Consider the following 16,904-nt stretch of genomic DNA (forward strand, 5'->3'; position numbering starts at 1 on the left):
TCATACATATTGTGGTACGACAAAATAGTGTATGTGTGTGTGAATTTGTATTAGAGTAAGTGTAGAGGTGTGGATGTGTGTATTTGTGTGGGAGTAAGTATTTAGGTGTGTGTAAGCATGAGCATCATTAAATAGCAAGTGATCGTATTCATTTACAAATGTGTATATTCCCGTTCCTTTTCAGTAAGTGACGGCACTAGCATCTCTTAGATCCGACATTGTCCATATTGTATTGTATACTATGTATGGCGGCCTCCGTGGTGTAGTGGTCAAGACACTTGACTCACACACAAAAGGTTCCGGGTTCGATTCCCGGTGAAAATACAAAAAAATAAATGTGATTTTTCTAAAGCCTAGGTGTTCTGTGATGTAATTCACCACTGGAATTGGTTGTGGTGCAAAAAAAAAATGTATGATGTCTCAGATTTGATTCTTAGCTGAATCGATAGAATTATGTGTTTTTCACTGTTATCTTTAATTCAAGTTTAAAGCTCTAATTGTCTTATCTTCATTTTATTCAAAACATTTTTTTCTGACGCTCTGTACTATAACAATAATAAATTACTTTTCTGGCTCTATTTTCTACAGAGATTTATCTCCCTTGAAAATGCTACAAGTTGATTATATATATTTTTTAAAACGGATTCATTGACAAAATTTAAATATCCACATGTCTACAAATTTACTCCGATATATAACATGCATCAGAATAAATATATTTCTCTACAATTTCTTTATACGGACACAAAACGATGGATTCTATTCACAATGTTTAATTTTCATAAGACCTTCTGTACAGATAAGATGAGAAAGATCAATCTAACCTAATTTTCTTTTTCAGGAAAAAATGCACAAATCCTGCAACTTTTGCGATGGCTATTGTGCACAGTCATGGAATGGTATGGGACATGGATTGGTGTCCTTCTGGGTGTAATGATGACTGTAAATCAAAATTAAAAGATAATGAAACCAGGATGGGTTTATTGGCAGTCGCGTGCTCAAATGGGTTAGCTTATGTGTATGCTGTTGCCAATCCTACAACATTACCACACAGGTGATAATATTATATAATCTGTACTTATTTCGCAAATTGCATAGCGTATATAGCTCAATAGACCACTGAAGTTACATTTAATTAATCACAGGTTAATGATTAATCTGAAAAGTATCAATCTCTTCAGTGGAAACGTTGTCTAAAAAAATGAAATGGACGGAAAATTAATAAAAAAATTATTTAATTTTTTAATAAAAATGGAGAAATCAAGCTTATTTCTTTCCAACGCATTAATCATACTTTACCTTTTTAATTATGTTTGTCGTAATTTTTACTATACAAAAGCACTTCGATACAATATCACAAAATATTTATAATAATGTAAAGAATAATGTTATCTTCTTTTCAGCGAGAGTCAAACTTATGCAACTGATCCCGTGGCAATATTGAAACTTCAACAAAAAGATTCTTCCGTATTAGGAGGTGGTCAATATCATGCAACCAAAGTAAATTGGAGCCAGGTAATAATTATTTGATTATTGATCCCTTTGTCCATAATTGTTTCTAGCAGGGATGCTGAACTACAACACTCAAAACTCGTCGTCATATTTTTCTTGGGAAACATGAATATATAATCCAAATATACTTAATAATATATATATTTTTTTTTTAAAGGAATAACCCGCTAAGCCTCTATTTTGAGGTTTGTCAGCAGGTGGGATAAAGGGGATATGGAAGTAGGTAATGAAAAATACACCACAATACCCATATCAATCGAGAAAAATATCTTTCTTGGATATTTTTTTCTTGCAACTGGCGGAAATCGAACTCGCGATGCCAGTTTCACAGTTGGCCGTCTAACCAACTGCACCTGTTTTGTGTGTTTCCAATAATCGTACCAGAGCGAGATTTCATGCACTGTTTTAGGCACCCAGAAGCCGTACAAATGCAAGTCGGAATTCACCCGTTAATAGGCCAATTCATTTGTTGAATATGGCTTCTGCACATAATATGGACATATTTTTATGTACATATTGGCAGTTTAGTAGCTATATACTTTCAAATTATTAACTGGTGTAAGATGCATTTATAGTGTTATTCTTCCTGAGATTCACAGTCTACATTACGTAATGGGTTACATAACCTGTAAAGTAATGCCGACGACAATTGTTACATGAATTAATTTTTTTTTGCATATAATAATGAATTTGGTACCAGTTTTTATTTATTTTGTGCAAACATTTTCTAACAAATTCATTATTGAGAAACTGAAATTAGTGAATTTTTTCTTTTTTGCTACTGGCAGTTGGATCTTTATCTGTATAAACATAACAAAATGATTTATTTTATTACTTTAGGAAAGGGGTCACAAGATAATCGCTGTAGGATATACTAATGGACTGGTGGCGTTGTTTGATCTTAGCAAAATTTCAGTTTTGCTTACTACCAAACAGGGAAATTCTACAGTATTCTTACCCTTCTACAGTTTCCAATCGCAACAGACAAGTGTAACAGGTTAGCATTTCTCTTTGCAAAAATATGTTTCTATTTAAGGAAGAATATCATCACCACTCTTCACAATTATGTATTGCGATTTACTGGCTCTAATGGTTGATGAAATGCTTGTTTACCATGCATGAGTCTGTGTGTCTTATTATCTTCGAGGTTTTTCAACTGGTGTTAAAAAACAGGTGTTAAACTGGTTTACTTACACTGGTGTTAAAGGGACCCTTTGATAACCTGACTCCTGGTACGATATTTATAATTAAACCCTGAGGGGAATTACAAACGCTGTCTTCATCAGTATATCGGTGTACTTAACTGTTCTACTATCTCGAAGATAAGGCATCGATTGAAAAGTGAAGTGGTAATAACTATATTTTTCATAGTTGCAACATTTCTTCCGAAGTGTTTCCATTGCACCTTTAGGCGATGCACATTATATTATCTCAAACGTCATATTATAATGTGACACATGCGCTGTAACTACCTCGTATTTTCAAACTTAACCACTACACGGTACTGTCTTAGCTGTCAAAATTTACTCCGCTCTCAATGACAAACTAAAATTGACTTATTTCTTTTTTGTATTTAAAATAGACCTCTAAGATAAAAAAATGCTAACCTTTAAATGATTTAAACTTGAAATAAATCGCAATTAAAGCAAAAAGTGCTCAGTTGAACATAATTTTCATCACTTCCAGTGTACCGAGGGATACAGGTGCCCTCGGTACATGTCAATGTACTTACCCAAAGCTTGAAAATACAGGCTCTGGAGAATTTATCTTCAACTATACCGCCATAGTGAAGGTATGGCTTCCGTATCTTCTATTGTCCCCCAGGTTTAAGTTGTAAAATGATTAAATCATTTTCCGTCTCCAGGCCTCTTCCTGCTGCCCCCGAGTGAAGGAAGTGGCCTTCCACCTGTTTGTGTGACGTCCAGTAGCGGGTGTGCCGTGTGGAACGGCAGGGTGCGGCTGTACTGGAAACGAGGGACGTATGCAGGAGCCAGCTTGTGCACCCTGTGGCCGCAGGTAGTGGCGTACACTGAGGAGATTATGACAGGCACGGGAATGGGTAATCAATCATATTATCATTATTATAGGCAGGCAGCCTTTGCTTTGTTTTGCATTTTGTCTATGTTCTTCTTCCTTTAATAAAACATCCAAACGGTATTTTGACTGGTTGACCCATGGCATGTTATTCCACTTGGCAATTTATTCCAGCCTGAAACCTTCCTGCTGTAAAGGAAATTTTTCTTGGGATTGAGGTGGAATTGGGGATGATAGAGGTACATATTACATATTATTCCACTACTAAAATATTTTTTAATAATATTCATGACGATATAGTTTTTAAAATTATGAAATTAGAACCTTTGAAATTAATAAAATTTACAGCAATTCAGTTGAGAAAGATTTGACGAATTAAAAATTGATTTATTAAAAATGTGCATCTTAAAGTGGTTAAATAAGTAATCTTCAGTTTTGTTTTAATATTCTTTTATGGTACTCCCCTCTTTTTACAATATTGAATAATTAAAATAATGTAAGTATGTAATTTGAAATGGAATATTTTCATCTTAAAGGAAAAACTACTCAATTTACATTATATAATGTCATGTTTTTTTATTTCAACCTTCGAAAATTGAGTTTTTCTCTAGAAAACATTCAATGATTTGGGTGAGATTCTGCTAAATTATTTCACCTACTATTAAAGCTTTTTTACTTTAAAAAAAGTAAGAGATGAAAGAATAATTAAAGTAATACACATGTTTAAACAAAGGTGATAGGTGAATGTTACAGTGTATGGTCACTTAAACCAGCCAATGATAGGTCATAAGCCTTGTAAGTGCCCATATTTCCATACATATTTGGTTTTCAAATTTTCTGTTTCTGTTGAAAGTTTTATCAATATGTTTTTGTGTTTATTTAGCCTCGACACTTCCCGTGCGGTTATCTCGCTGTCACATAGAGAAGAGTAGCATGGTGGAGAGTGGGATAGTGAGGGGGTGTGTTGTCCCCTGGAGTGGGGCCCTTCTGGGGCTGGGTTTAGGGGGACAGGTGTCAGTGAGACGCCTCCGCACCCCTTACATTTCTAAGGATCGCAACACGCGTACGGAACGGTTTCCTACTGTAAGTTTTATCGTACGTTTTCTCCAAGCGATATATTATTTAATATGTTTGTCTTCTTATATATTTTGTGGTTAGTGCTTTCGGCTACAATACAATATTTCAGGTTTGATTTCCATTAAGGTTAAAATTAAATATTTATTTAAAAACGTTTGTTTTATTAAGTAAGGTAATTTACAGCTCTTGGATCTTGTCTTTAAATTTTGCAAAATGTATCAAATTCATTAAGTGATGATCTAAATCTGTTTTATACATTTTTATAAAAAGAGTCGATTGGGGACTTGACAAATAATTTGATATTTTTTTCTGTATTTCTTAAGGTTTTTTTATTAATATTAATTTGTGTATTATCATCCATGTATGTATACGCCCTATGGGTGTTAATAAATAAATAATCAAGATATGGTGAAATTGGGGTTTACTGCACTGCTCTATGGACCATCAGGTGTGGATAAGAGATGGATGATTATGGAAATTATCTCTTTTTTTTCTTTCTAATATGCTTACGGCTTTAAATCACATTTTCAAAATAACCAAGAGCAATTAATTAGAAGAATTATTATCACATTATTTAATAGGTTACCAAGAAACAAAATAATAAAATGAAATATCAGTTATAATAAAGAAAACAAAAATATGACGACAGCCGGTATTATAACAATTTTATTTTATTCAAATTTAATGTTGTGCACCAAAATAATATTCAATTTTATAACATATATTTTTTATGCTTTACAGAGCTTGTGGGTTCCAGAAATAATGAACTTGAATTCTGAATCCAAGGAAGGAGAAAAAGTCATTGTGGTGAAGCAAGGAAAGAAAAATGTTAGTCTCAAAGAGCTTTCTCCTACTTTTGAAGAACTTCATAAGACTCATGGAATACTGTTTGTGTCCGATTCTAAGGTAAAAATATTGAAAAGAATGACTTAATTGAAAACAATTTTTTTTTTAATTATTGAAATGTAGCTTTTATTCAATTTACTTTAAACTACTAGGAAATGTCTTGATTATGAAGATATAGAATGTTTGTACATATTTTTTATTCATCAGAAGCTTGAAAAGTCCATTTTGTGTTAAAAATTGTTATTTTTTACTATCATTAAATGGTTTTAATTACACACATTTTTATACCTATATTTCTGTGTCCAGGCGGATGAAGAAAACAGTTATGAGTGTAAAATAGAACCAGAACCCTGGACGAGTCTTTTCGACTCGATGGATGCTCTCAGGTTAAAGTCCTGAATAAGGAAATCAAGTGGAGATAAGTCCACCTCATTGTGTAGTGGTTGACACGTTCGCCCAACGTTAAATATTGATTTTAAAAGTTTTTTGAACTGCAATATTTTATTGTTCCCAGACTGACACCTGAAGTGTAAGACTGTTCACCTTACCTTCGTGTAATGGATAATCGAGCTACCCGTGCCCTATGCACCACTAGGTGCGGAAAGGGGGATGATAATGATAAAGATTTGTGTTATGTAAGAATACTTATTTTCAGAACCTATCGCAGTCCCAATACAGTATAGGATCTTGGCCGATGTGGGAACAGCTTTGTGCTGCCGTCCCCGCAGGATTAGAGAGACACAACTTCTGTGCGGTAGGAGGCCGAGCCGGATACTGTAGAATCTCGTACGTTCCTGAACCTGTCCGAACTACCTGTAAAAAGAAACCCGTAAAGTAAAGTTAAAGAAAACGTCTCCCTTCACCCTGTCTCCGGCTATCTTGAAAAATTTTTATTTTCAAGAACACGATGTTCCTCTTTACACGATCCTTCCTTCTAATGTCATCATTCCATGGATTTGTGGTATAGGAGCCTTCTAAGTGATCAGTTGTCCTTCGTTGTTTCAACATTACCAGTGTGAAGTCGTAAATAATTGATCGAAGCTTCTCGATAAAGATTGTGTAGCTTATGGTTGTATCCTAGAACGATATTTGCATTTTTTTTTTATGACTCCAAACAATTCTAGAAATAATCAATATTATTAGTACGAATTAATGGTGATGCTTTTTTAAATATGTACATGTTGCATTTACTATGAATGAGAATGGAGTACCTTTAAATAATTTTTATTTTCAAACATTCCTCAAGGAATCCATTCCTTTCTTCCATAATTATTTATGTAAGTATTTCATTAACTATACTATGAGAATTTAAGATACATTTAAAATGGTTAAGATTAATTTGTTAGTTAAATTCACATTGCAATAAAGTTTAACTGTGCCTAAAATCAATATCTAATTTTGATACTACATAACTACCTCGTGAAGTCCCACAATTTGATAGAAAATATACATCTGTAGTGATTAATGCATGTAAATGCATGTGAGCTGCTACCCAGTTGAAGATTGACAGGAAAGAACGATGTCGAGGGTTGAAGTGTATTTATTACATGATGAATTAATAGTAAGAGTAACTGCGTAAACATTTTATGTCAAACCACTGAGCACAAAACTGGACTGCATGTCGGAACTCACTTTGGCTGACCGAACTACATAACTGCGTTGTATGAATTAAGTAATTGAACTACATGGTGTAGCAGATTGACTGTGTAACTAAAGGTGTTACTACTTATATATTGTCCAGTGTTCACTTTACTTCGTAGTGGGAACTTGATTTCGCGTACTGCTTTCTTGGCTGTCAGTGATTTTATCGATATGGCTGATATCAGCGTATGTCAGCAATAATTTGTCAGCAGTAATTTAGGTGTTTTGGTAATCAATTGTTTGCTCATAGGAAATGTGTGATTCTGTTTCTGCATTGTCCTTATACGATAGTAGGTCAGCTGGCAGGGGGCATTCATTTCCGGGTGAACTTGAAGTCCCCACATATCTTTTACTCTTAATTTATAAGCATTAAAAGCACTAACGTGATTTATTATTACAATGTGAACATAATAATATGTAAGTGCCTTATCAGACGTTTCTAAAATAATTTAATTTTGTATATAAATTTAAACTAAATGAAAAAATATCAATAAATAAACAGCTCCTGTAACTTGTATTGTAGTCTGTATGACTTTACATTATAATTCATTAATTTCAAATCAATTCCCATTAAAGGAAAGAAAAGAAAATATGTATATTGTATAATTCCTAAATTTTTCATTCAAAGTATGATTTATTTATACTTTAATTTTAATAAATTATGACTGTAAATATGATTTCTCTGTATATAAAATATATTTATTGAATAGCGTTTTTTTTTTGCTTTCTTAAAACTAATAATAGTTTATTTTTAATCATTTATAATAGGTGTATAGTAATACTAATTTTCTTACAATATTGTAAACTTTTCAAATGTAAATATGTAAAGAGTTAAACAATTAATATCAAATGAATCAGTTTCCATTGAGCCAAATGTGGTACGTAAATATTAATTAACACATTTATTATTGAAAAGTAACTCTACGATAGACAATGAGGAAGTTCAGTGGTTTTATTTAATTTGTTAATATTTTGTTTTTGTTTGTTATTATAATATCATTTTTATGATTTTTTAAAGTTTTTTAATTTTGAAATTACAACGCCCATGACGTCACGAGTTGAAGTCGGTGAGTTTTCCTGAGATTTAAAAGTAGAGCCCTGTAACTCTAAAAACACACTAAACGTCAAAAAATATGGCTACCTGGAAACCGGAAATCTGTCACAACGCTATAATTACTACTATTTTTGTGCATTTTTGAGAAACTTTGCCATTCAATTGAATGTTCTAATTTTTTTAATATCCAATTTCTTATTGCACTGAACTTCCTCATTGGTATTATTTGCTTCATAAATAAGTTTCAGCCGTGTATTAATTGATGCTAATATTTAAGCTTAATTAGGTAAACAGTAGTAATGTCCACAAGCCAAATGAACAAATAAGTAATGAAAAACTTATCTTTTTTTATATGACTGATAATAAAATATATAAAAAGTTTTCTGCATTTATGTTCATTGTTTATGTCAATAAAAACATAATATGAAATACAGAAATCTAAACAAATTAAATTAAAACTTAATATATATTTAAAAAGTTCATTGTAATTTAAAAAATAAAATTTTTAATGAATGCGTAATTTAAACTTCTTAAAGACCATGTCAGTCTGACGATGTTGAGAGAGACCGACGAAACCGGCTATTGATCCATCGAACTAAGTGGATTAAAGTGTGAACCTGTCATACATCAAAAAAATATTTTATAAATTTCAATTAATATGTTTTTTCCCTTTTTGAATTCTGATTTTTCACAAAAAATAAATAAATACAAAATACAGATTTTATTGTTCTTTTAAATCTTAGCTTTTTGATATTTGATATTAATTCCAGTATGTATGCAGTGACATTTAGTAGTTTGATTTAATTTATCAATTTCTTCTTTATTTTTGAGATCGCAAGTTCAATTATAAAAAATATATTCCTTAAAAAAGCGTAGATATGAAATACTAATTTCTTAGTTTTTTAGACCACGAATTTTATTTGACACGGTTAACATAAAATATTTATCCAAAGTCTCCCTGGGGTGCAATTATGAATCTTCCTTATCTGGCTAGAGAGTGGTTAATTTGAGGATATTTATTTTTTCCATGGAACTAATTTTTTTTTTGGTCACACTGATGATTAAACGTCAAAAAATATGAACATGTGAAATCAAATATGATGATTTTCATTTAGAACATTATTGCTACCTTAAGAGCCACCCAAAACACTAAATTAGGTAGAATTAACCAAACCATATTAGTGTTAATTCCGTTTTTGAAACAGTTTTATCCGACATCAATGTGGCCATTATATGAAGCAAAGTTTCGTCGCATTAAAAAAATAAAAATCTTCAAACCAATCACTTTCTAGGGGGAGAGAAGATTTAGAATACCACCACTGGATTGGGAACTAAAGTGTGAAACTCATTATCTTACCTTCATGTAACAAACATGATCAATATATGCTGCGGTCGGTGTACAAAAGCAGTTCCATATGCACCATAAGTTGCGGAGAGGGAATGATTATTATTTAATTTACAGTAGAATGTGTATCTTAATCTTTTTTAATGAGTGACCTTTTTTAGTTTTTATTATAAAATATTACGTTTTGTAAAAAAGAGTTTAGTTTGATGGCGCACAGGGCACTGTGATGAAAAAAATATTTGATTTATTATTTTTGCACTGTTTTTATCCAGCATTTTATTTAATCCACTATTTTATATTTTAGCAAGCGATTTAGAATGCAAAACCCAAATATTTTATGATTCTGTTAATTTTAATAATAATGTCCCTGTGTACATCTATCGTTTTTAATTTTATTGAGCAAGTATTTAATTTATTATTTATTTTTCATTGTAAGGTTTTGATTAAGTATTATAATAAAGAAACCTAATGCATCTAAGTTATTTACAGTGGTTATTATTATTCATTCTTACATACCGAGAATACTCGAGGTTTGAATTAAAATTACGTTGCTACACATTGATTCCTATTTTCTAGGACTTCATTATTTTACCTGATTATTATTATGTACAACAAATACGATTTTTTGCAATAAAATTGATCAGAAAATCGTTTTTTTTAAAAAATATTTTTAAACTTTCGCATTATTGATAAGTATTGTATTTTATATTGTAGAAATATTTTGTCAAATTTGTATTGTACCAAAGATATGTAAATAAATAAATATATTACAATACCTTATTTTTCTAAACCTTTCCTTCTTTCATCTGTGAAAGCAGTCCCTCCACATATCCGAAGTCTTGCTATCCGTTTCGCTTACAGCGCTATAAAAACAATCATATCTTTTAAAAATATTGAGTAAAAAAAATACTATAAAAATAAAGAAAGATTTCCAATGGAAGAAAAACTACAAGTTGTCTAGCAGATAAGGCTGAATATCCGAATAATTATTATAAGGTATGTTTATTTATTTTATTTGACATAAACGACATAAATTGCCTTTAACATATATTGAACATAAATATGAATCTTGAGGTGATTTTCACAAAAATGGCGCTATATAAATTATCCAACTAAATATATGAAAAAAATAACACACATAAATACATAACAAAAAATGATAAAATTGCATAACTATAACAATAGTAACAAGTAGGTAAATACACATAAGCAACCAAAAACATTAACGAAATTTATACATAAATATGAAAAAGCAAAAAAAAAACATTTATAATCACAAAGAAAAGTTTAAGAATTATATTGCGAGAGATAAAAAAAAATCAGACTCGTTTTATAATTATCAAGTCCAGAACCAAATATATCAGCCTTGTCCTCATACTGATTACCATATCTGTGGAGCCTAGGGATAGGCGAGTGCGTGTGATAGTTGGTCCTAGAACTTGCAGAACAAAAAGGAGATCTGTGGTGGGTATGTAGACCGGGTACACGGAAACACACCAACTTCAGCAAATCTGGACAGTCAATTAATGAATTGATTACTTTATAAAGTAATATTAGGTCTGTTAGGATTTTTCTATCGGAAAGTTTCGGAAAATATTTGCTAAAGATAACAATTGATTATAATTAAATAAAGCAGCTGGAATATATTATTGAGTGCATTTGCCTATCAAGTAAGAGGTGTTGGGTTATATTCCCGACATAGTTGACATAAAATATTTGTTTAAAACTGTGTTTTTTTAGAGATGCTACGAATATTCGGCTACTATTCGGTATTCGGCCAAACGTCTACTTTTTGAAGTATTCTGTATTTGGCCTAATACTGCATACTTTTCGGCAGAATACCGAATATCAAATCATGAAAAAAAAACGCACGCATTACTCAAAAATGTATCTATTTTAATCACAAATTATAAACAATATTTTGAGTTTGTCCAAATTTTTGTAGATAAGGACTGGATTCAACTCCCTGGGGAGCTGTTTATATTAACATATTACTACAGAGATTAATCAGAACATTTTAGAGAAGGTAATATAGAAGTCTAGGCATCTACAGGGCTTATGACCGGTCATTGGCTGGTTTAAGTGGCCACTTTACACACTGTGTAACATTCACCATTCTGCCCATATTTGAACATCCACATTCCTTCAATCTGTTGATGTTTGTGAAGTAAAAGAGCTGAAACCTTTATTTATAAAGGTGAGATTCATATAATTGAATTATTTCACCTACGGACGAGGCAACGCCTGAAAATCTTATTTTTTTCCATTTCTATACTTCTTCATGGACCGGGTGGATTTATCAACAATATACAAAATATATATATGTAAACTTATTGTAAAAATATATATGTAATACAAAAAATGATTGATGTAGCAATACAGTTCCCTATGCACCTTTAGGTGCGAAAAGGGTGGTTATATTATAATACATACATTATGTTGGCCCCGACATTAGTCAAAATAATGTGAATGGAAGCAAGTCTATTTATTTGATTTGATTTATTTGCTACACATTTTGTAGAAAGTAACATAGAATTTGCCACGCAGCAATATTTTATAATCATACAAACAATAATAATAATACACAAATAATTACAATAAGTTGGATTGGGTTGTGGTCCCGTGGCTAGTGTTGCGGACTCACGGATCAGAGGTCCGAGGTTCGAATCCCACTCTACCCCGACTTGATTTCCATTTTCTAATAGTGAGTTATTTACAACTCGTTGAAAATGGCCACCAAAATAGAAATATTTGGGTAAATTATAAGAACTCTAATATTTCTTTCTTTTTAAAAAAAAGTAATTCTTATAATTTAAAATGTAAAAAATTACTTCGAATGAATTTATATAAATAAATAAATATTTAAAGCCCTGAGTTCGTGATTTTCCTTGTTAAATAAATAAACTACCTACGTATTTAAAATTCATTGACTATGCTGAAAGAATTAAATTAAGGTGATTAATATATTTTTTTAAATTGAAAAATGCCATTTTTCGTTTATTTTCAATGGAAATTTTACAAAACTTGGTTTGCGGAAACTTTACACTATATTGATTGTAACAAATACCATAACAGTATAATTTAGGTTCTTTTCACAAAATTATGTACAAAACAAAAAAGAAGATAAATATTTTAGCCTTCGTAGTTGTGACGTCAAGATTCGTAACAATGTTTCATAGAGTCTTTATTCAATAAAATAAACACATTATTACAATATTAATACATTATAAAGAAAACAAAGTATTAAAATATATTTTGTCCCGATAAACTGTTCAATAATAGTTTGTCATCGGGTGCTTAGACATTAGTTTTAATTAATGATCAAATAAAAAAAGTACAGATATAATACTATATACGTATAATTAATAAACTTAAAATAAAATAAAATAATGAACAGATAAAAATAGTTTAAAGAAATATGTATTTTTTAAAGTAAGAAAATAGAGTAAAATAAGACAATTAAAATGAAGACTTTTTTTGAAGATTTTTACATAATTAATAAATTCAAGGAAATTCTTAATAAATTTGAATGGTCAGGAACAAATAAACGTGAATTGTGACGTATTAGTGTCGTGACCAATAGAATGTCCGTTTTTGCGGGAATTCAAAATTACAAATTTAAAAATATTTTTTATGGTATTAATAATTAGCAAAAAAAAAAATTTTGCTGGACAGTATTTCATAGACCTTTTAAACTTAAAAAAAGTGTAATATTTCCCTATTGCGCGAGAAGAGATCGCTCTGTTAGCGTGTATTTAGTACGTAAATACGCGTTAAAATGTGTTTTTACGCGCGCTTTTGCGTTCAGAATACCATCCCTGCTAGTTATTAATACTTTTGTACGTACGATGCGCAAAAGAGACCAACAATTCGCATTAGGCATTGTGTTTTTATTCAAAATGGCAATAGTGAATGTGCATAACAGTTTGGTATATGCGAATTTGTCTGAATATTATTCTTATTTTTTATCAAAAATATTTACATAATAGACTTAATATTTAAGTCCCGCTGAATTGTAAGCATACAACTCATCCGCAGGTTTTTATATATTGCTTCGAGTTTTCATACTTATCCTTAAAAATCATAATTTAATTTGAAAAACATTACATATTATACCATATTTTATTACATTATTAAAGATTAAAAACTATCATTCATACAAAAAAAAAATCCACTTGCCATAATTTGAGCACACGTCTCACTCTTGTATTTAATTCACTATTTTAATACTGTTTGGTAAAATGATACATATTTTAGGTCTACTGTACTGCAGTGTCCTTTTGACATATTTATTACAATATCTAGGAACCGATAACCCTTCCATACTAATACCTAAATATTGTAACCATGTACCAATTTGTGTCTATACTCGAAGTGCGACGCATGCTAACAAATTAAGTGGTTCCAAAGTAGAGCCCTAACTGATAATTTATTTACAGATTTATACATTAATGATATTGAAATATTGTGTCTCTGGCGGTATACATCTTTAAGTAGTAGCAATTTTTACATAGAATTTTGCAAAGTTTGAATAAAATGAATATTAGTTTCTCTTGATAACCCCCAGGAAGTTATAGCGTTTCGTATAATTGATTCTGAGACTGAGTGACATAATATTTGAATATACAGGGTGTTCTTTACACCTTGTCACATCTGAAATCACGATGATCAGTATGAGCAAGAAAACATATTGGCACATTAAAATACATTTTTAGAAAGACTCAAATCTTAAAAAATAAAATATAGAAAAAAACAAATGGTTGCTTACTTCTGCAGGGGAAAAACAAGGAGGGGTAAGGGGGGAGTCTGATACACCCTCAACCGCACGGCCGCGCCCCCTTCACTTCTCAGAAGTAAGCAAACATTTGTTTTTTAAAAATATTTTATTTAAAAAAAATTCTTCGTTCTAAATATTTTTTTAATATGCTAATATGTCTTCTTGCCCATACTGATAATCGTGGTTTTGGATGTGACAGTGTTTAAAGAACACCCTGTATACATTACATTACTTATTGCTCTTAATCGCTTACACAATTTTCTTATACATGTATGTACATCTCATTTAAAATTACCAATATTATTCAACATTGCGATAAATATATTTTTGTCAAATTTTTAGGTAAGTACCTAATTTATCATTATCGGTTATTCACATTAACCGCTACTATATTTATTAGTAAATTTTTACCAAAGCCTCTGATTTGAATATAAAAAAAAGTGGCTTAAGTTAGTTACACAAAATATTATATTATAAATATATTTCTTCATTCTTTGCATGAAATGGACCCTTACCTATAATTAAAATAGAACAATAATAAATCCATTAAAAAAAAAAATCTGCACCCCAACAGGGCACGGCGTCTAATTACAGTGGTGAATTTCAGCAAAGACAGGTAAGCTTGAGAAATATCACATTCAATTTTTCTAATCTCACCGGGAATCGAACTCGGAGCCCTTCGTACGTAATTCGAGCGTCTCAGTTATCACATCGCGGGGATAGGATTTAATCTTCGTTCTGCGAATGCATTTTTTTTCCGGTTTCAAGATTGCAAAGGTAATAAAACGATTTCAAAAGAATTTCATATTGTGTAAATAATTTTCTGTATAAATCAAAAGTAAACATGTGATAGACAAAATAAACAGAAATATCCTATAAGAAAAGTAAAGAGAAGAAAGTAAGGTATTTAAATAAAAAATCTCCAATGCCTGATCATATCAAATTTTATACCGTTTAAATACAAAATATCATATAGCACGCAGAAACAATTTTACGATGGACAAAATTTAAACCATAGAAAACCATTATGTTAAATTTTCTGCCGTAGAACAAAGAAAATTATTTTTAAAAACAGTTAACGTAAATAGAATCGTCAAATTAATTTCATTTGATTATATTTGAATTATTTTCATAATTTAGAAATCCCGCAAAGTAAATTCTAATAAACTTTATGAAACCTGTAACCACCAACAAGGAATTGATTTTGAGTTCGGAGTCCGTACCGTAAAGCTTATGGGAAAACGTAGGCGCCAATACGAAACGGGTTTTATTTTCACTCTTACTTGAATATTATTCACTTCGGCTTGGACAGCCGAGAGAAGCGCGCGTTTTTATAATATCGTCGGTCGAGGTTAAAACTCATTTTCTTGGCATTCGCGACCAAACTGTTCACGATTCAAGTCATCAGTTTGTTGTGAATTGCATACTAGAATGAAGGTTTATTTCGCGTATTTGTTCAAATCAGTCATTTTTTATACGTAAAAATTACTCTCAACCAAATAACTTTCCCAAAAAAAGCTGCGCTTTCGGACGAAAACTTTTAAAATTATTAAAATACTTTTTGTTTGATTGAACAGTGAATACTTTTTCGTTTGCTTTTTATCTTTGTGCAAGTGTTTTTTCGTGAAGTCGCTATCTTTTTGTGTTATTCGATAACTATTGGTTAGTTCCAAAATGATGGCCAGTTCGAAATTAGTTAGGGAATGCAGTGCGGAGTTTGCAGACATGAAATCTCTTCAAAGTGCTTCTTCCGTGGAACTTAGCAGTGATACGGAGTACTCCGAAGAAGAGAAAGAATACGAACTGGAGGACTTTCAAATCCTGAAAACAATCGGTGAGTCGAATAAGGAAATTTCATAAATAACCCTGAAATGCTAAAGATTCTACCGAAGTATTAACAAGCTTTTTTATGTTTCAAATAAATAACCGACATACATCTTCTTAACACTTGTTAGAAGACATTATAAGTGTTATTGGTTGAGGAAAAGGGTGATTTATTGAGGCGACTAATGTACTTTTTACTAACGTTATGTTTTTTTTTTAAACACAAGCTTAAAGATTTAAACTATGTTCGTACAGGCGCATAGAAAATAAAAACGTTGTTGCCGATCTTTTCAATCATTTTGTTATTATTGCAACAACTTATATCAATCAGAATCAACTTGTATACGAACTTAAATAAAGGAACCAATTAAATGATAAATGAATTAAATGTCCTTGGAAACTCCGTTAAGCGTTATATTATAATATCCACTTGATGTGAGTTTATTATTTCTATAATTTTAAATCGTTGTTTTGAAAGAATTATATTAATTTTCCTGTCAGTGGAAAGTGTTACTCGAAACGTGTGGGCGAGTATAGGCAGAAAAATATTTTTTTCTAATGTTGATTAAGACAAAATGAAACATGTTGGTGTTCCAATTTTTTTCTCTTATCGTCTAGTAAAAATAAAGTCTTCCATATACAATTACATATTTAGGTTTAATGTAATGACTCGCTGATATTATGATTTTCACTTACATGCAACACACCCTTCAGAAAAAGCATGCCTTGTTTACAGACTTTAAAATAATAATTTGTTCTATTATAATGTTAATAATAAAAATATTAAAAACTAA

General features: G+C 30.8%; 1 protein-coding gene and 2 long non-coding RNA genes across 3 annotated transcripts in view; 1 reads left to right on the top strand and 2 right to left on the bottom strand.

The window, feature by feature from the left end:
- The window catches only part of LOC148278342 (uncharacterized), a 190,347-nt gene extending 189,938 nt beyond the window's left edge, over positions 1 to 409 (bottom strand). Inside the window, exon 1 of the long non-coding RNA XR_015823216.1 lies at positions 198 to 409. This is a non-coding gene — a long non-coding RNA (uncharacterized LOC148278342). The remainder of the gene's footprint in view (positions 1 to 197) is intronic.
- LOC148278352 (uncharacterized) overlaps positions 1 to 7,700 on the top strand; it is a 27,549-nt gene extending 19,849 nt beyond the window's left edge. Inside the window, exons 15-21 of the mRNA XM_088231545.1 lie at positions 842 to 1,054; positions 1,404 to 1,515; positions 2,353 to 2,509; positions 3,377 to 3,571; positions 4,430 to 4,629; positions 5,365 to 5,529; positions 6,125 to 7,700. Coding sequence (XP_088087671.1) covers positions 842 to 1,054; positions 1,404 to 1,515; positions 2,353 to 2,509; positions 3,377 to 3,571; positions 4,430 to 4,629; positions 5,365 to 5,529; positions 6,125 to 6,307 — 1,225 coding nt within the window. The 3' untranslated portion in view covers positions 6,308 to 7,700. The remainder of the gene's footprint in view (positions 1 to 841; positions 1,055 to 1,403; positions 1,516 to 2,352; positions 2,510 to 3,376; positions 3,572 to 4,429; positions 4,630 to 5,364; positions 5,530 to 6,124) is intronic.
- Positions 5,264 to 16,904, bottom strand: part of LOC148278353 (uncharacterized) — a 26,573-nt gene continuing 14,932 nt past the window's right edge. Inside the window, exons 2-3 of the long non-coding RNA XR_015823217.1 lie at positions 10,286 to 10,372; positions 5,264 to 6,282 (exon numbers count right to left, since the gene is read on the bottom strand). This is a non-coding gene — a long non-coding RNA (uncharacterized LOC148278353). The remainder of the gene's footprint in view (positions 6,283 to 10,285; positions 10,373 to 16,904) is intronic.

This window comes from Micrasema longulum, unplaced genomic scaffold, assembly GCF_059751315.1.
Source record: "Micrasema longulum isolate JH-2025_06_02 unplaced genomic scaffold, ASM5975131v1 h1tg000889l, whole genome shotgun sequence".
Lineage (NCBI taxonomy): Eukaryota > Metazoa > Arthropoda > Insecta > Trichoptera > Brachycentridae > Micrasema > Micrasema longulum.